The sequence below is a fragment of the Gymnodraco acuticeps genome, unplaced genomic scaffold, assembly GCF_902827175.1.
Source record: "Gymnodraco acuticeps unplaced genomic scaffold, fGymAcu1.1, whole genome shotgun sequence".
NCBI lineage: Eukaryota > Metazoa > Chordata > Actinopteri > Perciformes > Bathydraconidae > Gymnodraco > Gymnodraco acuticeps.
Window position 1 is genome coordinate 3,731 of NW_022990623.1, and position 25,091 is coordinate 28,821.

The 25,091-nt window shown below is 40.0% G+C and overlaps 2 protein-coding genes across 3 annotated transcripts; both read right to left on the reverse strand.

The window, feature by feature from the left end:
• Nucleotides 1-246: 246 nt before the first annotated feature.
• Nucleotides 247-11,833, reverse strand: LOC117554671 (mitotic checkpoint serine/threonine-protein kinase BUB1-like; the record flags this gene model as incomplete). Its single annotated transcript, XM_034229146.1, is given in 5 exon segments — nucleotides 247-287; nucleotides 6,395-6,591; nucleotides 7,081-7,213; nucleotides 10,955-11,014; nucleotides 11,672-11,833. Coding segments are annotated over 5 exon segments (454 nt in total), but the record flags the coding sequence as incomplete, so codon positions are not given.
• Nucleotides 11,834-15,333: 3,500 nt separating this feature from the next.
• On the reverse strand, nucleotides 15,334-23,482 carry LOC117554672 (cell cycle control protein 50A-like; the record flags this gene model as incomplete). 2 transcript variants are annotated; one of them, XM_034229148.1, is given in 4 exon segments in its annotated part: nucleotides 15,334-16,032; nucleotides 19,527-19,737; nucleotides 22,045-22,251; nucleotides 23,336-23,482. In XM_034229148.1, coding segments are annotated over 3 exon segments (548 nt in total), but the record flags the coding sequence as incomplete, so codon positions are not given.
• Between the last annotated feature and the right edge of the window lie 1,609 nt (nucleotides 23,483-25,091).

Below are 25,091 nucleotides of genomic sequence, written 5' to 3' on the forward strand. Positions count from 1 at the left end.
TTTGTAACCAAATCTCTCTCAGAGGGGCGTGGGGAGGGGCTCCTTATTTTCATCTAAAGTAACAGACAGAGAATCAGCACTTTGGAAACAGGGCTGAAACAGAGGGGATTATGGGTAATGCTGCAATGATCTGTTTGGTGTTTCAGCCAATCAGAGACCGGCTCTGGATATATCTGAGACCTGTGATATATTGATGAAGAGGAGGATGATAGGAGACCTTTAAGGAAAGTAAAGCACTCCTCTCACCTGATACTGGAGCCTGGATTTGGTTTCTGATTTGAAACTGCCTGCAGATGAGATCACATTTAAATTAATATTTTAATGGATCAATTGCAAAATCAAAAGTCAAAGTCAACTGTATTGTCAATCTTTCAGTTTGTGTGTACAGAGAGATCGAAATACCGTCTCCCACAATCCAGAATACGAAAAAATAATATTTTTATATATTTAATATATATATAGAAAATATATAAAATCAGTCACGAATACCAGTTATTATTTATTATTCCCCAGGTACGTATTTCTGGGTTTCCTGCAGAGGTGGGAAGTAGTGGAGTACAAATACTTTGTTACTGTAGTTAAGTACATTTTTCTGGTATCAGTACTTTACTCCACTACTTATTATTCTGATGACTTTGACTTCTTACATGTTGAACACAGATACCTGTACTTTCTACTTCTTACATGTTGAACACAAATACCTGTACTTTCTACTTCTTACATGTTGAACTCAAATACCTGTACTTTCTACTTCTTACATGTTGAACTCAAATACCTGTACTTTCTACTTCTTACATGTTGAACTCAAATACCTGTACTTTCTACTTCTTACATGTTGAACTCAAATACCTGTACTTTCTACTTCTTACATGTTGAACTCAAATACCTGTACTTTCTACTTCTCACATGTTGAACTCAAATACCTGTACTTTCTACTTCTCACATGTTGAAGTCAAATACCTGTACTTTCTACTTCTTACATGTTGAACTCAAATACCTGTACTTTCTACTTCTTACATGTTGAACTCAAATACCTGTACTTTCTACTTCTCTCATGTTGAACTCAAATACCTGTACTTTCTACTTCTTACATGTTGAACTCAAATACCTGTACTTTCTACTTCTCACATGTTGAACTCAAATACCTGTACTTTCTACTTCTTACATGTTGAACTCAAATACCTGTACTTTCTACTTCTTACATGTTGAACTCAAATACCTGTACTTTCTACTTCTTACATGTTGAACTCAAATACCTGTACTTTCTACTTCTTACATGTTGAACACAAATACCTGTACTTTCTACTTCTCACATGTTGAACTCAAATACCTGTACTTTCTACTTCTTACATGTTGAACACAAATACCTGTACTTTCTACTTCTCACATGTTGAACTCAAATACCTGTACTTTCTACTTCTTACATGTTGAACACAAATACCTGTACTTTCTACTTCTCACATGTTGAACACAAATACCTGTACTTTCTACTTCTTACATGTTGAACACAAATACCTGTACTTTCTACTTCTCTCATGTTGCACTCAAATACCTGTACTTTCTACTTCTTACATGTTGAACACAAATACCTGTACTTTCTACTTCTTACATGTTGAACTCAAATACCTGTACTTTCTACTTCTCTCATGTTGCACTCAAATATCTGTACTTTCTACTTCTTACATGTTGAACACAAATACCTGTACTTTCTACTTCTCACATGTTGAACACAAATACCTGTACTTTCTACTTCTTACACTTTGAACACAAATACCTGTACTTTCTACTTCTCACATGTTGAACACAAATACCTGTACTTTCTACTTCTTACATGTTGAACACAAATACCTGTACTTTCTACTTCTTACATGTTGAACACAAATACCTGTACTTTCTACTTCTCACATGTTGAACCCAAATACCTGTACTTTCTACTTCTTACATGTTGAACTCAAATACCTGTACTTTCTACTTCTTACATGTTGAACTCAAATACCTGTACTTTCTACTTCTCACATGTTGAACTCAAATACCTGTACTTTCTACTTCTTACATGTTGAACTCAAATACCTGTACTTTCTACTTCTCACATGTTGAACTCAAATACCTGTACTTTCTACTTCTTACATGTTGAACACAAATACCTGTACTTTCTACTTCTTACATGTTGAACTCAAATACCTGTACTTTCTACTTCTTACATGTTGAACTCAAATACCTGTACTTTCTACTTCTCACATGTTGAACTCAAATACCTGTACTTTCTACTTCTTACATGTTGAACTCAAATACCTGTACTTTCTACTTCTTACATGTTGAACTCAAATACCTGTACTTTCTACTTCTTACATGTTGAACTCAAATACCTGTACTTTCTACTTCTCACATGTTGAACTCAAATACCTGTACTTTCTACTTCTTACATGTTGAACTCAAATACCTGTACTTTCTACTTCTTCCATGTTGAACTCAAATACCTGTACTTTCTACTTCTCACATGTTGAACTCAAATACCTGTACTTTCTACTTCTCACATGTTGAACTCAAATACCTGTACTTTCTACTTCTTACATGTTGAACTCAAATACCTGTACTTTCTACTTCTCACATGTTGAACTCAAATACCTGTACTTTCTACTTCTTACATGTTGAACTCAAATACCTGTACTTTCTACTTCTTACATTTTGAACACAAATACCTGTACTTTCTACTTCTTACATGTTGAACACAAATACCTGTACTTTCTACTTCTCACATGTTGAACTCAAATACCTGTACTTTCTACTTCTTACATGTTGAACACAAATACCTGTACTTTCTACTTCTCACATGTTGAACTCAAATACCTGTACTTTCTACTTCTTACATGTTGAACACTAATACCTGTACTTTCTACTTCTTACATGTTGAACACAAATACCTGTACTTTCTACTTCTCACATGTTGAACTCAAATACCTGTACTTTCTACTTCTTACATGTTGAACTCAAATACCTGTACTTTCTACTTCTTACATGTTGAACACAAATACCTGTACTTTCTACTTCTTACATGTTGAACCCAAATACCTGTACTTTCTACTTCTTACACGTTGAACACAAATACCTGTACTTTCTACTTCTTACACGTTGAACACAAATACCTGTACTTTCTACTTCTCACATGTTGAACTCAAATACCTGTACTTTCTACTTCTTACATGTTGAACACAAATACCTGTACTTTCTACTTCTCACATGTTGAACTCAAATACCTGTACTTTCTACTTCTTACATGTTGAACACAAATACCTGTACTTTCTACTTCTTACATGTTGAACACAAATACCTGTACTTTCTACTTCTCACATGTTGAACTCAAATACCTGTACTTTCTACTTCTTACATGTTGAACACAAATACCTGTACTTTCTACTTCTCACATGTTGAACTCAAATACCTGTACTTTCTACTTCTTACATGTTGAACACAAATACCTGTACTTCTACTTCTTACATGTTGAACACAAATACCTGTACTTTCTACTTCTCACATGTTGAACTCAAATACCTGTACTTTCTACTTCTTACATGTTGAACACAAATACCTGTACTTTCTACTTCTCACATGTTGAACTCAAATACCTGTACTTTCTACTTCTTACATGTTGAACTCAAATACCTGTACTTTCTACTTCTCACATGTTGAACTCAAATACCTGTACTTTCTACTTCTCTCATGTTGAACTCAAATACCTGTACTTTCTACTTCTTACATGTTGAACTCAAATACCTGTACTTTCTACTTCTTACATGTTGAACTCAAATACCTGTACTTTCTGCTTCTTACATGTTGAACTCAAATACCTGTACTTTCTACTTCTTACATGTTGAACTGAAATACCTGTACTTTCTACTTCTTACATGTTGAACTCAAATACCTGTACTTTCTACTTCTTACATGTTGAACACAAATACCTGTACTTTCTACTTCTTACATGTTGAACACAAATACCTGTACTTTCTACTTCTCACATGTTGAACTCAAATACCTGTACTTTCTACTTCTTACATGTTGAACACAAATACCTGTACTTTCTACTTCTCACATGTTGAACTCAAATACCTGTACTTTCTACTTCTTACATGTTGAACTCAAATACCTGTACTTTCTACTTCTCACATGTTGAACTCAAATACCTGTACTTTCTACTTCTCTCATGTTGAACTCAAATACCTGTACTTTCTACTTCTTACATGTTGAACTCAAATACCTGTACTTTCTACTTCTTACATGTTGAACTCAAATACCTGTACTTTCTACTTCTTACATGTTGAACTCAAATACCTGTACTTTCTGCTTCTTACATGTTGAACTCAAATACCTGTACTTTCTGCTTCTTACATGTTGAACTCAAATACCTGTACTTTCTACTTCTTACATGTTGAACTCAAATACCTGTACTTTCTACTTCTTACATGTTGAACACAAATACCTGTACTTTCTACTTCTTACATGTTGAACTCAAATACCTGTACTTTCTACTTCCTACATGTTGAACTCAAATACCTGTACTTTCTACTTCTTACATGTTGAACTCAAATACCTGTACTTTCTACTTCTTACATGTTGAACCCAAATACCTGTACTTTCTACTTCTTACATGTTGAACTCAAATACCTGTACTTTCTACTTCTCACATGTTGAACTCAAATACCTGTACTTTCTACTTCTCACATGTTGAACTCAAATACCTGTACTTTCTACTTCTCACATGTTGAACTCAAATACCTGTACTTTCTACTTCTTACATGTTGAACACAAATACCTGTACTTTCTACTTCTCACATGTTGAACTCAAATACCTGTACTTTCTACTTCTTACATGTTGAACACAAATACCTGTACTTTCTACTTCTTACATGTTGAACACAAATACCTGTACTTTCTACTTCTCACATGTTGAACTCAAATACCTGTACTTTCTACTTCTTACATGTTGAACACAAATACCTGTACTTTCTACTTCTCACATGTTGAACTCAAATACCTGTACTTTCTACTTCTTACATGTTGAACACAAATACCTGTACTTTCTACTTCTTACATGTTGAACACAAATACCTGTACTTTCTACTTCTCACATGTTGAACTCAAATACCTGTACTTTCTACTTCTTACATGTTGAACACAAATACCTGTACTTTCTACTTCTCACATGTTGAACTCAAATACCTGTACTTTCTACTTCTTACATGTTGAACTCAAATACCTGTACTTTCTACTTCTCACATGTTGAACTCAAATACCTGTACTTTCTACTTCTCTCATGTTGAACTCAAATACCTGTACTTTCTACTTCTTACATGTTGAACTCAAATACCTGTACTTTCTACTTCTTACATGTTGAACTCAAATACCTGTACTTTCTGCTTCTTACATGTTGAACTCAAATACCTGTACTTTCTACTTCTTACATGTTGAACTGAAATACCTGTACTTTCTACTTCTTACATGTTGAACTCAAATACCTGTACTTTCTACTTCTTACATGTTGAACACAAATACCTGTACTTTCTGCTTCTTACATGTTGAACTCAAATACCTGTACTTTCTACTTCTCACATGTTGAACTCAAATACCTGTACTTTCTACTTCTTACATGTTGAACACAAATACCTGTACTTTCTGCTTCTTACATGTTGAACTCAAATACCTGTACTTTCTACTTCTCTCATGTTGAACTCAAATACCTGTACTTTCTACTTCTTACATGTTGAACTCAAATACCTGTACTTTCTACTTCTCTCATGTTGAACACAAATACCTGTACTTTCTGCTTCTTACATGTTGAACTCAAATACCTGTACTTTCTACTTCTTACATGTTGAACTCAAATACCTGTACTTTCTACTTCTTACATGTTGAACCCAAATACCTGTACTTTCTACTTCCTACATGTTGAACTCAAATACTTGTACTTTCTACTTCTCTCATTTTCCAAACAGCTGGTTCCTTTAGTCTGAATGTGTGTTTGATGCGTGATCATTATTCTTTAGAGTCATTGCGTGCCTATTGATTTGAACACGATCCGTGTATCCATCATTTCCTGGTCTTCTCTAAAGAAGAGGGACCAATGGAAACGTTGTCATGTTGCCGTTGTTCAGCATGGAAACATTCATTAGCTAACAATGACATTATTGTTCTATTAATATAAAGGGAGGTCAGGTACTCTTTAAAGCAGCTGCTAGTTATGGGTACTTTTTACTGAAGTACATTTCAAAGCCTCTTTACTTTCACTTGAGTAAAGAAGTTTAGTCAGTACTTCTACTTTCACCAGAGTATTTTTAAACACGAGTATCTGTACTTCTACTTGAGTAAAGGATGTGTGTACTTGTACCACGTCTCTGTGTACCTGTGTTCGTTGAGCACGGTGTCTCCGGGCTGAGCTTCGTTCTCTAAAGCTCTCTGGAAAACAGCCTCGGCCTGTTCGATCTTCCCGTTCTGCTCAAACTGTTTCGCCCAGGAAACGTAAAGTGCCGCCGTCCTCGTGCCGACTCCTTTACTGAAAACGTGATTGTACACGGCCACCGGCTCCGGGTAAAAGCTTGCCTGAAACACAGAGGGACAGTGAAGGAAACGCTAGTGTTAGTCTGCATAACAAAATGTAGAAGTATTACGGATGTATAATGGAGCTGCCACCGTTTCTCAGAGCGTGAGGTGGTTAAAAAGTCAGGAAACAGCATTATATTTTACAGTTTGGCAGGAAAATGAACTTTAAACGGTAGATGAATTATGCAAATATGTGCTTTTCTATAAGCCTGAATAACAGCAAACTGTGGTAGTTACTAATTGTTTTTTTAAATTGATTTATCTTTCGCTTAATTTTCATTTATGAGAAAATATTAAAAAATACCGTCACAATGTTATCAAAGTCAAATGTGACATGTTTATACGTCTTCACTGAAAAACCCCCGACATGTTTACTTTACCGTGATAAACAGGAAATGTTGATCTTTGAGACGTCTGTTTTTCTTTCATATCTCTTGCCTGAACTTTAACGATTATCAAAATAATAGGTGATATCCCAGAGACACTCACACATCTGATGCAGTAGTTCACATATCGGATGTCATTTGCGTATTTCTCCACGTTCAGAAATTCCTGCACCAGACGGTCCAGAGCCTGAGGCAGTTCACAGCCTCCATCCTGGGACTCCAAGTACATCACGAACCTGAACACAGAGAACACATCAATATAAAGAGCAGATATCACTACAGAGAGAAGTACACAGAGGAGATATCACTGGAGAGAGAAGTACACAGAGGAGATATCACTGGAGAGAGAAGTACACAGAGGAGATATCACTATAGAGAGAAGTACACAGAGGAGATATCACTATAGAGAGAAGTACACAGAGGAGATATCACTGGAGAGAGAAGTACACAGAGGAGATATCACTGGAGAGAGAAGTACACAGAGGAGATATCACTATAGAGAGAAGTACACAGAGGAGATATCACTATAGAGAGAAGTACACAGAGGAGATATCACTACAGAGAGAAGTACACAGAGGAGATATCACTATAGAGAGAAGTACACAGAGGAGATATCACTGGAGAGAGAAGTACACAGAGGAGATATCACTACAGAGAGAAGTACACAGAGGAGATATCACTATAGAGAGAAGTACACAGAGGAGATATCACTATAGAGAGAAGTACACAGAGGAGATATCACTATAGAGAGAAGTACACAGAGCAGATATCACTACAGAGAGAAGTACACAGAGCAGATATCACTGGAGAGAGAAGTACACAGAGGAGATATCACTACAGAGAGAAGTACACAGAGGAGATATCACTACAGAGAGAAGTACACAGAGGAGATATCACTGGAGAGAGAAGTACACAGAGGAGATATCACTACAGAGAGAAGTACACAGAGGAGATATCACTGGAGAGAGAAGTACACAGAGGAGATATCACTGGAGAGAGAAGTACACAGAGGAGATATCACTACAGAGAGAAGTACACAGAGGAGATATCACTATAGAGAGAAGTACACAGAGAATATATCACTATAGAGAGAAGTACACAGAGGAGATATCACTATAGAGAGAAGTACACAGAGGAGATATCACTAGAGAGAGAAGTACACAGAGGAGATATCACTATAGAGGGAAGTACACAGAGAATATATCACTAGAGAGAGAAGTACACAGAGAATATATCACTGGAAGAAGAGGAAGATATCACGAAGAGAGAATATCACGATAGAGAGAAGTACACAGAGCAGATATCACTATAGAGAGAAGTACACAGAGCAGATATCACTATAGAGAGAAGTACACAGAGCAGATATCACGATAGAGAGAAGTACACAGAGGAGATATCACTATAGAGAGAAGTACACAGAGCAGATATCACGATAGAGAGAAGTACACAGAGGAGATATCACTATAGAGAGAAGTACACAGAGGAGATATCACTGGAGAGAGAAGTACACAGAGGAGATATCACGATAGAGAGAAGTACACAGAGCAGATATCACTGGAGAGAGAAGTACACAGAGGAGATATCACGATAGAGAGAAGTACACAGAGCAGATATCACTATAGAGAGAAGTACACAGAGCAGATATCACTATAGAGAGAAGTACACAGAGGAGATATCACTATAGAGAGAAGTACACAGAGGAGATATCACTACAGAGAGAATTACACAGAGGAGATATCACTATAGAGGGAAGTACACAGAGGAGATATCACTACAGAGAGAAGTACACAGAGGAGATATCACTATAGAGAGAAGTACACAGAGGAGATATCACTAGAGAGAGAAGTACACAGAGGAGATATCACTAGAGAGAGAAGTACACAGAGGAGATATCACTAGAGAGAGAAGTACACAGAGGAGATATCACTATAGAGAGAAGTACACAGAGCAGATATCACTACAGAGAGAAGTACACAGAGGAGATATCACTATAGAGAGAAGTACACAGAGGAGATATCACTATAGAGAGAAGTACACAGAGGAGATATCACTATAGAGAGAAGTACACAGAGAATATATCACTATAGAGAGAAGTACATAGAGGAGATATCACTAGAGAGAGAAGTACACAGAGGAGATATCACTATAGAGAGAAGTACACAGAGCAGATATCACTACAGAGAGAAGTACACAGAGGAGATATCACTATAGAGAGAAGTACACAGAGGAGATATCACTATAGAGAGAAGTACACAGAGGAGATATCACTATAGAGAGAAGTACACAGAGAATATATCACTATAGAGAGAAGTACACAGAGGAGATATCACTATAGAGAGAAGTACACAGAGGAGATATCACTATAGAGAGAAGTACACAGAGAAGATATCACTATAGAGAGAAGTACACAGAGGAGATATCACTAGAGAGAGAAGTACACAGAGGAGATATCACTATAGAGAGAAGTACACAGAGAATATATCACTAGAGAGAGAAGTACACAGAGAATATATCACTATAGAGGGAAGTACACAGAGGAGATATCACTATAGAGAGAAGTACACAGAGGAGATATCACTAGAGAGAGAAGTACACAGAGGAGATATCACTATAGAGGGAAGTACACAGAGAATATATCACTATAGAGAGAAGTACACAGAGAATATATCACTATAGAGAGAAGTACACAGAGGAGATATCACTATAGAGAGAAGTACACAGAGGAGATATCACTAGAGAGAGAAGTACACAGAGGAGATATCACTATAGAGGGAAGTACACAGAGAATATATCACTAGAGAGAGAAGTACACAGAGAATATATCACTATAGAGAGAAGTACACAGAGGAGATATCACTATAGAGAGAAGTACACAGAGGAGATATCACTATAGAGGGAAGTACACAGAGAATATATCACTATAGAGAGAAGTACACAGAGAATATATCACTATAGAGAGAAGTACACAGAGGAGATATCACTATAGAGGGAAGTACACAGAGAATATATCACTATAGAGAGAAGTACACAGAGAATATATCACTATAGAGAGAAGTACACAGAGGAGATATCACTATAGAGGGAAGTACACAGAGAATATATCACTAGAGAGAGAAGTACACAGAGAAGATATCACTATAGAGAGAAGTACACAGAGGAGATATCACTAGAGAGAGAAGTACACAGAGAATATATCACTATAGAGAGAAGTACACAGAGGAGATATCACTATAGAGAGAAGTACACAGAGAATATATCACTATAGAGAGAAGTACACAGAGGAGATATCACTAGAGAGAGAAGTACACAGAGAAGATATCACTATAGAGGGAAGTACACAGAGGAGATATCACTACAGAGAGAAGTACACAGAGGAGATATCACTACAGAGAGAAGTACACAGAGGAGATATCACTATAGAGAGAAGTACACAGAGAATATATCACTATAGAGGGAAGTACAGAGAATATATCACTATAGAGAGAAGTACACAGAGAATATATCACTATAGAGGGAAGTACACAGAGAATATATCACTATAGAGGGAAGTACACAGAGGAGATATCACTAGAGAGAGAAGTACACAGAGGAGATATCACTATAGAGGGAAGTACATAGAGGAGATATCACTAGAGAGAGAAGTACACAGAGAATATATCACTATAGAGGGAAGTACAGAGGAGATATCACTAGAGAGAGAAGTACACAGAGGAGATATCACTATAGAGGGAAGTACACAGAGGAGATATCACTATAGAGGGAAGTACAGAGGAGATATCACTATAGAGGGAAGTACACAGAGGAGATATCACTAGAGAGAGAAGTACACAGAGAATATATCACTATAGAGGGAAGTACACAGAGAATATATCACTATAGAGGGAAGTACACAAGGAGGGAAGATAGATGGATATTTGTATCTTATATTCTGATTGAAATGTAAAAGCATTAGCTAATGCTAACTTCAGATTACTCACGAGCCCCAAGGATCCAGAGGGTCGTCTCCGGTATACAAACTCATGCTTTCCTCAAATACCCTAAACCAGGGAAGAGAGGGATATTAACAGCGACACAAACAGAGATTCACTTTATAACAGGGGGGGTACTCTCAGTACTTGAGTAAAAGTAGAAGTACTCAGATCTTATACTTGAGTAGAAGTACCAGAGTGTAGGAATACTCTGTTTCAGTAAAAGTCCTGCATTCAAAATGTTCCTCAAGGGAAGGTAGAAAAGTATTCTCATCTAAATATAGTGAAAGTAGCGACAGTAAAAGTATTCATTGTGCAGATTGGTCCATTTCAGAATAATATATATGATGTGTTTTATAATGATTGATCATGAAAGTGTTCTCAAAGCTGGTGAAGGTGCAGCTAGTTTGAAGTACTTTGTATACTTTGTAGCTGGTGGATTTACTCCAGGTGGAACTAAAGTCTGATTCAACACTTGATTAGATTTCACATCATTTATCCAGATCTGTGAAGTAACTAAAGGGATTAAATACATGTAGTGGAGTATAAGTACAAGGTAGCATGACATTGAAATACTCAAGTAAAGTACAAGTACCTCTAAATTGTACTTAAGTTAATGTACGTAGTTACTTCACAACACTGCTGTATCCGTTGATTACATTCAGAGAGCTAGCCGTTAGCATCAAGCTAATACCGGGAAACGAAAGACAACAAATGCTGACTTACTGTATATAAGAAAGAGTATCCATTCTGCAATCAGTTTAAACCCAAAGTCCGGAATGTTATATTGTAGTAGTTTTTTAGCTTTAAAACATCAATTTCTCCCGAAGACTTGCATCGTCTGTTTCTCTGGCGTGTTGCCGTTTCTAATACATTTGAATTTTCGCGCTCGGCCAATAGCAACGCGAGAATTCCAACGTCCGTCGATAAGCCCCGCCCACACGAGTGACCAAGGTCCGGTGTAAAAAAAAACGAAATAAAAGATTAAAAAATACACAAGATATCCTAAAATGATCCAAATTAAAGATGGTTTTCCGTCACAGCAGCAGAGGTAAGACATTGCACATGAAGGAGAAGTAAATACAAATAGATTACAATAAGGATATACATATGAAAACATAAACAAAATACCCAAAGCAGTCAATATATATCAATAATGAAGAATAAAAAGCTCCATAAATCAATCTATTTCCCCCATTTACAACATCTCATTATTCAGCATAGGCTCTATTTACCTACCGAGATATACTATGAACTCTTATTAGGGATTCATTATTATACATTCAGTAGTAAACATGTGCCAAACTATCTTCTACAGTCAGCTACGATCTGTATAACAATGTATGACAATTGGTAACAACTGTGTGTGAGTGTGTGTGTGTGTGTGTGTGTGTGTGTGTGTGTTGTGTGTGTGTGTGTGTGTGTGTGTGTGTGTGTATGTGTCTCTGTGTGTGTAAGGCAAGGCAAGGCAAGTTTATTTATATAGCACTTTTCAACACAAGGCAATTCAAAGTGCTTTACAAAAAATGAAAGACATTAAAAAAAAATCAGTCATTAAAAAGAAAAGCTAATAAAATAAACATTAAAAGAAAAAGTACATGAATAAAAAGTTACAGTGCAGTCTAAGATATGAATAGTTCAATTAAAAGCAGCGACAAAAAGAAAAGTCTTCTTGCTGGATTTAAAAGTAGTCAGAGTTGCAGCGGACCTGCAGGTTTCTGGGAGTTTGTTCCAGATATTTGGAGCATAATAACTGAACGCTGCTTCTCCATGTTTAGTTCTGACTCTGGGGACAGAAAGCTGACCAGTCCCTGAAGACCTGAGAGATCTGGATGCTTCATCATTTAGCAGGAGGTCGGAAATGTATCCTGGGCCTAAACCATTCAGTGCTTTATAAACCAGCAGCAGTATTTAGAAATCTATTCTTTGACACACATGAAGCCAGTGTAAAGACTTCAGAACAGGAGTGATGTGATCCACTTTCTTAGTGTTAGTGAGGACTCGAGCAGCGGCGTTCTGAATCAGCTGCAGCTTCCTAATAGATTTTTTAGTGAGACCTGTGAAGACACCATTGCAGTAGTCGAGTCTACTGAAGATAAAAGCATGGACAAGTTTTTCCAAATCCTGCTGTGACATTAGTCTTTTAATCCTAGATATGTTCTTTAGGTGATAGTAGGCTGATTTAGTAACTGTTTTAATGTGACTGTTGAAACTCAGGTCAGAGTCCATGACTACACCTAGATTTCTGGCTCTATCTGTTGTTTTGAACATTGCAGACTGAAGCTCAGCGCTAACTTTTATACGTTCTGACTTGGCTCCAAAAACCATTACCTCAGTTTTATCTTTGTTTAATTGGAGAAAGTTCTGACACATCCAGTCATTGATTTGTTCAATGCACTTACTCAGTGTTTGAACTGGAGCATAGTCTCCTGGTGAAATTGTTATGTACATTTGTGTGTCATCTGCATAGCTATGGTAACTTATTTTGTTGTTCTTCATTATCTGAGCCAGTGGTAGCATGTAGATGTTAAAGAGAAGAGGCCCCAAGATGGAGCCTTGAGGAACCCCACATGTCATATTTGTCAACTCAGATGTGTATTTACCTATAGAAACAAAGTTGTTTCTGTCCTTTAAGTAGGATTCAAACCAATTTAGAACTGTTTCCGAAAGTCCCACCCAGTTCTCCAGTCGGTCTAGTAATATGCTGTGGTCAACAGTGTCAAACGCAGCACTGAGATCTAATAATACTAACACTGAAGTTCTGCCACTGTCTGTGTTTAAGTGGATGTCATTAAAGACCTTTACAAGAGCAGTCTCAGTGCTGTGGTTTGGACGAAAGCCTGACTGGAACACATCAAAACAGTTATTTAAATGCAAGAAATTACTCAACTGTTGAAAAACAACTTTTTCAATGATCTTACCTAGAAATGGCAGGTTTGATATGGGCCTGTAATTGTTCATTACTGAAGCATCTAGATTATTCTTTTTTAAGAGCGGTTTAATGACTGCAGTTTTCAGGGCCTGTGGAAAAATACCTGAGTGAAGAGACTTGTTTACTATATGAAGTAGATCTGAGGCCATGCAAGGCAAACATCTTTAAAAAATCCTGTTGGAATAATATCAAGGCAGCAGGAGGAGGATTTCAGAAGTTGTATAATGTCCTCTAGGTTTTTATCATTAATCTGATGGAATTGTGTCATGGATGTCTGAATTGATGTTAAGTGGAGATAGGGACAACACATTTACTGTTCCTGATGCAGAGGCACTGACTGCTTGTCTGATGTTCTGAATTTTGTCAGTGAAGGAGGCAACATCATTGCACGCCCTGGTGGATAGAAATTCAGAGGCTACTGACACTGGGGGGTTAGTTAGTCTGTCGACGGTAGCAAACAAGGCACGTGCCTTGATTGTCGTGCGTTTTTCAATTCCAAATTATAAAGGCCAAGTCTCTCTTTATAGATTTCAAAGTGAACCTGGAGATTTGTTTTTCACCACCTGCGTTCAGCTTTTCGACATTCTCTTTTTTCTGTTTTCACGCTCATGGCCTTTCTCCATGGAGATATTTTCTTCCCAGACACTTCCTTTACCTTAGTTGGAGCAATGGCATCTATAACATTTTTAATTTTTGAATTAAAATGATCTACTAGCTCATTTACTGAGATGTTAGCAGGGGCAAGTGTGGAAGAACAATTCTGAGTAAACATTTCCCTAGTATGTGTATGTGTCTCTGTGTCTTTGTGTGTGTCTTTGTGTCCTTGTGTGTGTGTCTGTGTGTCTTTGTGTGTGTCTGTGTGTCTTTGTGTCCTTGTGTGTGTGTCTGTGTGTCTTTGTGTGTGTGTCTTTGTGTCCTTGTGTGTGTGTCTGTGTGCGTATGTGTCTTTGTGTGCATGTGTGTCTTTGTGTGTGTGTCTTTGTGTCCTTGTGTGTGTGTCTGTGTGCGTATGTGTCTTTGTGTGCATGTGTGTCTTTGTGTGTGTGTCTTTGTGTCCTTGTGTGTGTCTTTGTGTGTGTGTGTCTTTGTGTGTGTGCGTGTGTGTCTTTGTGTCCGTGTGTGTGTGTCTTTTAGGTAGGGGGAGGGGCTCTGGGTCCTACGGCCCATGGTGTGGCTGGTTCAGGCTCCCTCCACCCTGTTGTTCTTTTTGGCCAGTCCTCCAGACTGTTTTCATTTGAGATTGGCTTGTTTAAAGAAAGACAGCTCAATAAAAGTAAAAGGTACTTGTTAACTCTTCTGGTTGTTTCGTCTATTTCTATGTTGCGGGTCTCAGCGCGAGCCACTACAGCTGTGTGGAAGCTGTGGCCGTAACTTTCAATCAATAAAGTACTTCTTCTTCTCTTTGTGCTACGTGTCGGTCACTGCATCAAGCGAGAAACAATGAATCAGTCAGAGAAACAATTAAATCGACCTTTTTATTATTTTAAAGCAACAACACAACACCAATGGAGTATCAAAAGAAATGTCATGGATGAAACGTATTAAAACCAAAATAAAAACACATTTTAACTCGGCACATTTTCAACATGCAGCGTCTATTTGATTATTCTCAGCTTGTGCGGAACATGGCAGGATTCAGGTGGAAAAGGTACTTATGTGCATTAAAGTTACTGTCAGTATTTTAAATGTGGAGTACAACACGTACACATACTGTGCAAACGTCTAACAACATGTAATGTAACATACAACACATGCACTGCGTCCCGGCTCCATCATGCTGGCTCTGTGTTAATATCACATCTAAAGCACGATGAACAAAGCCACGATGTGCATGTCTCTGCATTGGATTTACACACTTGCTTTGTACAGTTCAAACAATCTCCCCCCCCGAGGTGTGGCGTGCAAATACCAGGCTTCACAATGCAAGAATCTCTTATAAATAAATACAAACAAATAGTCATGTTAGCGCCATGTTGTGTTCCCTCTGACGTGCGCGACACTTTTTTAAAAAGCATGATTTTTTTTGTTTGAAAGGGAAGGCTTCACAGACGAGACGAGGCACAAAGAAGAGCCGCTCGGACAGCTCAGGGCTCACATGAAGAACTCAGTTTCCCAGCATGCAACAGGACTACACTCCAGCTCACTTTAACTGCACCTGCATGGAGATGAGAGATGTTAGAGATCAGAGAGAGAGGGATGTTTCCTTTCGTTGTTTTGGTTTCAATTTCAAGACTCTTACAGAAAGCTGTCTTTTTAAAGCAATACTCCATTTACTTTCTAGAGTTGTCTTTTCCTTTATCATTACTTTTCCAATATATATCTTCTCGTTTGAACAGATGATTATATTCCTGTTTGGTTCATAAATAGTTATGAAACCCAGAAATCAAGTTGACATCTCTCAGTGTTCAGTACAGTCTGATCAATAATCTAAATCTGCTTTATTCACTCTCATAGAAGGCAGAAAGAACAGCAGATATTCACCTTTAAAACGCTGGAAAGTGGAGTGACTCGTTACTGTGTCGGTGTAGTGACTCGTTACTCTGTCAGTGACTCGTTACTCTGTCAGGGTAGTGACTCGTTACTCCATCTGTCAGTGTAGTGACTCGTTACTGTGTCGGTGTAGTGACTTGTTACTGTGTCGGTGTAGTGACTCGTTACTGTGTCGGTGTAGTGACTCGTTACTCTGTCAGTGACTCGTTACTCCGTCAGGGTAGTGACTCGTTACTCAGTCAGGGTAGTGAATCGTTACTCTGTCAGTGACTCGTTACTCTGTCTGTGTAGTGACTCGTTACTCCGTCAGGGTAGTGACTCGTTACTCAGTCAGGGTAGTGAATCGTTACTCTGTCAGTGACTCGTTACTCCGTCAGTGTAGTGACTCCTTACTGTGTCTGTGTAGTGACACGTTACTCCGTCTGTGTAGTGACTCGTTACTCTGTCAGTTACTCGTTAGTGTAGTGACTCGTTACTGTGTCAGTGTAGTGACTCGTTACTGTGTCAGTGACTCGTTACTCCGTCAGTGACTCGTTACTCTGTCAGTGTAGTGACTCGTTACTCCGTTAGTTACTCGTTACTCTGTCAGTGACTCGTTACTCCATCAGTGTAGTGACTCGTTACTCTGTCAGTGACTCGTTACTCCGTCAGTGTAGTGACTCCTTACTGTGTCGGTGTAGTGACACGTTACTCCGTCTGTGTAGTGACTCGTTACTCTGTCAGGGTAGTGACTCGTTACTCTGTCAGTTACTCGTTAGTGTAGTGACTCGTTACTGTGTCAGTGTAGTGACTCGTTACTGTGTCAGTGACTCGTTACTCCGTCAGTGACTCGTTACTCTGTCAGTGACTCGTTACTCTGTCAGTGACTCGTTACTCCGTCAGTGTAGTGACTCGTTACTGTGTCGGTGTAGTGACTCGTTACTGTGTCAGTGACTCGTTACTCTGTCAGTGACTTGTTACTCCGTCAGTGTAGTGACTCGTTACTGTGTCGGTGTAGTGCCTCGTTACTGTGTCGTTACTCGTCAGTTACTCGTCAGTGTAGTGACTCGTTACTCCGTCAGTGTAGTGACTCGTTACTGTGTCGTTACTCGTCAGTTACTCGTCAGTGTAGTGACTCGTTACTCCGTCAGTGTAGTGACTCGTTACTCCGTCTGTGTAGTTACTCGTTACTCGTCAGTGTAGTGACTCGTTACTGTGTCAGTGTAGTGACTCGTTACTCCGTCAGTGACTCGTTACTCGTCAGTGACTCGTTACTCGTCAGTGTAGTGACTCGTTACTCTGTCAGGGTAGTGACTCGTTACTCTGTCAGTTACTCGTTACTCGTCAGTGTAGTGACTCGTTACTGTGTCAGTGTAGTGACTCGTTACTGTGTCAGTGTAGTGACTCGTTACTGTGTCAGTGACTCGTTACTCCGTCAGTGTAGTGACTCGTTACTGTGTCGGTGTAGTGACTCGTTACTGTGTCGTTACTCGTCAGTGTAGTGACTCGTTACTCCGTCAGTGTAGTGACTCGTTACTGTGTCGTTACTCGTCAGTTACTCGTCAGTGTAGTGACTCGTTACTCCGTCAGTGTAGTGACTCGTTACTCCGTCTGTGTAGTTACTCGTTACTCGTCAGTGTAGTGACTCGTTACTGTGTCAGTGTAGTGACTCGTTACTCCGTCAGTGACTCGTTACTCGTCAGTGTAGTGACTCGTTACTCTGTCAGGGTAGTGACTCGTTACTCTGTCAGGGTAGTGACTCGTTACTCTGTCAGTTACTCGTTACTCGTCAGTGTAGTGACTCGTTACTCGTCAGTGTAGTGACTCGTTACTGTGTCAGTGTAGTGACTCGTTACTGTGTCAGTGTAGTGACTCGTTACTGTGTCAGTGACTCGTTACTCCGTCAGTGTAGTGACTCGTTACTGTGTCGGTGTAGTGACTCGTTACTGTGTCGTTACTCGTCAGTGTAGTGACTCGTTACTCCGTCAGTGTAGTGACTCGTTACTGTGTCGTTACTCGTCAGTTACTCGTCAGTGTAGTGACTCGTTACTCCGTCAGTGTAGTGACTCGTTACTCCGTCTGTGTAGTTACTCGTTACTCGTAAGTGTAGTGACTCGTTACTGTGTCAGTGTAGTGACTCGTTACTCCGTCAGTGACTCGTTACTCGTCAGTGTAGTGACTCGTTACTCTGTCAGGGTAGTGACTCGTTACTCTGTCAGTTACTCGTTACTCGTCAGTGTAGTGACTCGTTACTGTGTCAGTGACTCGTTACTCCGTCAGTGTAGTGACTCGTTACTGTGTCAGTGTAAATATGGCATAAGAGTGGGGTATTATAATATCATTTCTGAGTGTTGTAGAATCTAAACTCGTCCATGAATCGTAAATACTCCCAACACTGTTCCAGAAGAAACGGAGCACATGGCTTCAAGTTTTTTTACAGTAATGATCCTCAATTTGTCATATTCCCATCCTTATTTATTATACATTTCCTACTTTTTCTGATGTGTTTAGGACCTTTGAGTACATGTCTTTATTCTAAGGCAGTTCATCTGGGTGATTTGAGTTCGGACATTTGTTAAATGACGGCACATTTCGGGCTGTTTTCTTATTCACTTCGGCAAATAATCAGCAAAAGTCAAGACATTTTAAGCTCTAAAACCCAATTTTCCTTCTGCTGAATTCGATGAATTTCAGTTCCCAAGTTTGTAAAAGCTTTGGCACATTTCAGGCTGTTTTCTCATTCACTTTGGCAAACAATCAGCAAAGGTTTCTGCTGAATTAGATGGATACGAAATTTGTAAAAGCTCGTAAACGTTGGCACATTTCGGGTTGTTGTCTTATTCACTTTGGCAAACAGCCAGAATGAAGCCGTTTTTAACTCTAAAATGTGAATTAGATGGATTTGAGTTCGGAGGTTTTTAAAAGCTTTTAAACGACGGCACATTTCTGGCAGTTTTTTCATTTTTTGGGCAGATAATCAGCCAAAATCAAGCTATCTTAAGCTCTAAAACCCAATTATACTTCTGCTGAATTAGATGGATTTGAGTTACCAAGTTTGTAAAAGCGTGGGCACATGTCGGGCAGTTTTCTCATTAACTTTGGCAAACAATCAGCCAGAATCGAGCCGTTTTAAACTCTAATTTTCCTGCCGAATTAGATTCTATATTATGTGAGGTTTACCCGGACAGGTGAGCAGCTCAGTTGGAAATGTCAGCGTTGTTGTTTCTGTTTCCACACTTGTGGTGGATGAGCAGCAGCACGACGCCCAGGAAGAAGCACACGGAGCCCACGGTGATGTAGGCGATGCCCAAAAAGGGGTTTTTCCCCCCCATCCAGGAAATGGTGCTCAGAATCATCCGCTTCCTGCCCTCGAAGCTGCGCACGGGATAATCTGAGGTGACGTGTTAAAGAGTGTGTGTCAAATCTCTCTTATTCTCTATAGCTTCCAAACTCTGATCAACAGCCCCACATTTTACTCGCACTTGGATTAGGACTACTGTTTCTGATTTTATGCAAAGCGTCTTTGAGCAAGAGCGCTATACAAAAATCCAATGACTTCTGAGGTCAAACTCAGCCTGTCGATCAACTGATGTCTGCAAACATTTAAAAAATATGGTGCACATTTTTTTTAAATTAGTTTAGTGGTAGTATTATTTTGAAGCGAAATGAAAGTAGCTAAAAACTTTTTTTTTTATTAACTCAGAAGTTACATAGTGACATCAATGTGGAATACTAGCGCTCCTATTGGCTAGCGCTCCTATTGACTAGAGCTCCTATTGGCTAGAGCTCCTATTGGCTAGAGCTCCTATTGGCTAGAGCTCCTATTGGCTAGAGCTCCTATTGGCTAGAGCTACTAGAGCTCCTATTGACTAGAGCTCCTATTGGCTAGAGCTCCTATTGACTAGAGCTCCTATTGACTAGAGCTCCTATTGACTAGAGCTCCTATTGACTAGAGCTCCTATTGACTAGAGCTCCTATTGGCTAGAGCTCCTATTGACTAGAGCTCCTATTGACTAGAGCTCCTATTGACTAGAGCTCCTATTGGCTAGAGCTACTAGAGCTCCTATTGACTAGAGCTCCTATTGGCTAGAGCTCCTATTGACTAGAGCTCCTATTGGCTAGAGCTCCTATTGGCTAGAGCTCCTATTGACTAGAGCTCCTATTGACTAGAGCTCCTATTGACTAGAGCTCCTATTGGCTAGAGCTACTAGAGCTCCTATTGACTAGAGCTCCTATTGGCTAGAGCTCCTATTGGCTAGAGCTCCTATTGACTAGAGCTCCTATTGGCTAGAGCTCCTATTGGCTAGAGCTCCTATTGGCTAGAGCTCCTATTGGCTAGAGCTACTAGAGCTCCTATTGACTAGAGCTCCTATTGGCTAGAGCTCCTATTGACTAGAGCTCCTATTGACTAGAGCTCCTATTGGCTAGAGCTCCTATTGACTAGAGCTCCTATTGGCTAGAGCTCCTATTGGCTAGAGCTCCTATTGACTAGAGCTCCTATTGACTAGCGCTCCTATTGACTAGAGCTCCTATTGGCTAGAGCTCCTATTGGCTAGAGCTCCTATTGGCTAGAGCTACTAGAGCTCCTATTGACTAGCGCTCCTATTGACTAGAGCTCCTATTGGCTAGAGCTCCTATTGACTAGAGCTCCTATTGACTAGAGCTCCTATTGGCTAGAGCTCCTATTGGCTAGAGCTCCTATTGGCTAGAGCTCCTATTGGCTAGAGCTCCTATTGGCTAGAGCTACTAGAGCTCCTATTGACTAGAGCTCCTATTGGCTAGAGCTCCTATTGACTAGAGCTCCTATTGACTAGAGCTCCTATTGACTAGAGCTCCTATTGACTAGAGCTCCTATTGACTAGAGCTCCTATTGACTAGAGCTCCTATTGACTAGCGCTCCTATTGACTAGAGCTCCTATTGACTAGAGCTCCTATTGACTAGAGCTCCTATTGACTAGCGCTCCTATTGACTAGAGCTCCTATTGGCTAGAGCTCCTATTGGCTAGAGCTACTAGAGCTCCTATTGACTAGAGCTCCTATTGGCTAGAGCTCCTATTGACTAGAGCTCCTATTGACTAGAGCTCCTATTGACTAGAGCTCCTATTGACTAGAGCTCCTATTGACTAGCGCTCCTATTGACTAGAGCTCCTATTGACTAGAGCTCCTATTGGCTAGAGCTCCTATTGACTAGAGCTCCTATTGGCTAGAGCTCCTATTGACTAGAGCTCCTATTGGCTAGAGCTCCTATTGACTAGCGCTCCTATTGACTAGAGCTCCTATTGACTAGAGCTCCTATTGGCTAGAGCTCCTATTGACTAGAGCTCCTATTGGCTAGAGCTCCTATTGACTAGCGCTCCTATTGACTAGAGCTCCTATTGGCTAGAGCTCCTATTGACTAGAGCTCCTATTGACTAGAGCTCCTATTGGCTAGCGCTCCAACACATTGTACGTGATGTACGGGACATCTCTAAGGTACGGTTATTTATAAAGCCCATTTTCAGCCACAGAGGCCATTCAAAGTGCTTTACATCATCATTAACACTTAATAGGAAGACAACAGAAAGGAACACAATAAATAAACACAATGGAAAAACAGATTCATAAAAAAAAGATTACGTTTTTCATTGTCATATCTACACTGTAGCTATGAACAAACGACAATAGAAGCATCTTGAATCTCGAGTGTTTTGAAGGATACTGTAGACGACCTCCAGAGAGTAGTTCCCTCGGGGCAGCGTGGGCACCATGCCGCTCTTCTTGTTGATGATGCGGTAAAGTTTCCTGAACGTGGGCAGCGCGGCCGTCCTCATCCACACGATGAAGTCCTCGTTGATGAAGCCGTTGTTCGCCTCGTCGGCGTCCAGATCGAAGACCGGCCGACGCCAGTTTATCGGCTTCGTTGTTCCTGAAGAGGAGAGAAAACAACGCAGAAATTATAGTTGTTTTGCTCCCATTATTCACGAGCTGAAAAAAAAATCCAATACTTTTTCTATGTACACAAAAGGCCTATTTCTCTCCAGTATTGTTCACAAATCTGTGTTAATGAGCTCTTCTTCGCCGAAATATCCACCTCGCAGGTGTCAGACAGCACAGCAGGTGTGCCTTACAGCCCGTCTACACTACAGGCATAAAAAAATCTTGAAGCTGGGCGTGTCTGAGGCTTGGCGATTTCTCGCACCCAAGGCGACTAACAACCAATCACATGAATCTCCCGCCCCCGACATACAAAGCAATAGCAATGTTAAAACGAAGTAAACTGGATATAAAATCCCCAAACAGGCGAAAACCTACCAGTTTCACCCACTGTCTCTGCCACCTCCCTCCATGCCTCGCTCCTCCGGTTTGTATCCCGGTAGATGAACAGAGACTGATCATACAGCACCGGGTGATTCACTACCGCTATAATGAATTTTCCCTCCATTTTTTGGAATATGAGGAAATGACCTGCGTAGTCTCTCCCAGCATACACGCGGTTTGATTGGCTAGCGCTTGTACTGGCAGATTTGCATACGCGGGATTTGATTGGCTGATGCCAAGCATCGAGCCTCAAAAGTTGAACATTGTTCAACTTTTGATGCCGATAGATGCTCGTGATGCTTGCAAAGCCATGCCATGCTCCCCACAATGCAGTTCGGCGAAGTTTAAAAATCTTCTACGTCACCCCATTCAAATGAATGGGCGAAGCGTTGAAAGCATTTTTCGATGCCTGTAGTGTAGACGGGCCGTGAGGCTGGTGGTTTTTGTTCAGTGTAAATAGAGATATATATCATAAAGGCAGAGGGTAGCAGACGCTGGGAGTTTTACAGACGGACATCCTGAAGCTAAAATCACTTCTTCCCATCCAACATATAAAGTGAGGAATGACACGGACAAAAGGTAAGTGACCCTAAACACAGGACCGTGGCATTACAGCATTGAAGTCTCTCTTCAGCTCGGGCCTGGGGCTTCACTGTAACTGTGGATGTGATAATAAAGCAGTGAAGTGAAACCTTGGAAAGCGGCGGTGAGGTTAGGGCTGTTTCTTCCGGGGTTTCCAAACTTCACGTGTTTGTCCGTCCACCAGGCGATGCCCGTGGTGTTCAGGAGGATCTGGACCTTTGTGCCGTTGGGGTCGTTGTAAAACAGCTCCAACGTGTCTGCAGATAAAGAAAGGAAAGACAGAGGGTGAGAAGCGACTCCTTAAATCACACTCTTAAGGCCCGGACACACCGAGCCGGTTTCGGCCGTGGATAGATGTCTGGCCGTCGACGAGCGTCCTGTCGCTCTACTCAGATTGGTGTGGCCCGCACCGTCGTGTCTTTTCGGACGTGCCGACACCTTCCGCCCCCGATTCGAGCTGTCGGCAAAAGAAATCACTCCGATTGGCTGTTCAGCTGCCTGTCAGTGTTATGATGTCGTATATTAATATAATCTTGGATTATAATTACTGATGCATGGAATGTGGTGGCAGCAGTACTTTAAGGTTGCCAGCCACTATGCTTAAATAGTTTATTTCTGCTTCAGAGAGCTGAAGTTTGTATACACACGCAGTCTGCCTTCCGGTTGCCTCTTTTGAATGACGAATACACACTACCACTACTACGGTGTGGCGCAGTGCGCTGTGCAATGATCATCAGATCAAGGGGTGAAACCCGCCGCTGCTGCGTCTGTAAAGCCGGTGTGTCCTTGGGCAAGACACTTCACCTGAACTTGCTCCTGTGGGTATTGTCCACAGTACATGACCATTGCATGTATGATATGTGTAATGTGTATTTGTAAAGCGCTTTGAGCATCTGGAAAAGCGCTATAATAAATGTAAGGAATTATTATTATTATTACCGCCGCCTGCTGGTGAGGAGAGTTATTGCCACTCACGCATGCGCAGTTCCTACGTGCTTCTTGGCCGTCGGCTGAAGTCTTTGCGGTGTGTTCCAGTGCGACTGTTGGACGCAGAGACGTGAGGCGATGCAACAGTCGGTCCGTCGGGACGTGTTCTTTGGTGTCAGTTTGGTGTGTCTGGGCCTTTAGATGCAAATCACCCCGAAACAAACTGTTCCGTCGCATCAGGACTAAAACCACCAGACAGTTTCATCCCACAGGCCATACGCTCATTAAACACCTGAACTCTGTAAAGAACATCCATTACATTCATCTGTTTGCGTCTTTCTAATTATTTATCATATTTATTTATTATTTTTATTATTACTATATTATTATTATTATATATTATTTTATAATTATTTATCATATTTATTTATTATTTTTATTATATTATTATTATTATATTTTTTTATTATTATTTTTATAATTATTTATCATATTTATTTATATTTATTTATTATTTTTATTTATATTTATTGTATTTGTTTATATCATATTCCATTTACTTGACTCTTCTTGCACTCTTTGTATTGTATTTGTATTTACTTGCACATCTCAAAACATTCTCTTGCACTAGAAATGTTTTCAGATTCCTCTCTGGATTCGCGGGAGGAAATGACCACGAGGCCATCTTGTATCCATATCCACAACATTTAGAGACGTGACAGTGATGTCAGACAGCCGGAAAGGAGCTGGGCATGCCGGGAGACATTTACACCAAACAAAAAGTACGGCTCAACTGAAAAACTAAATATTTTTCACATACTTCGTTTTTAACTAACTCTCTAAACTCTAGTTGTATCTGTTCCATGTCCTGTATATATTCCTGTTGCTCTGTTGGAGGAGCCTGGGGCTTCAGTCGTTCATCCACGTCACACTGGGTGG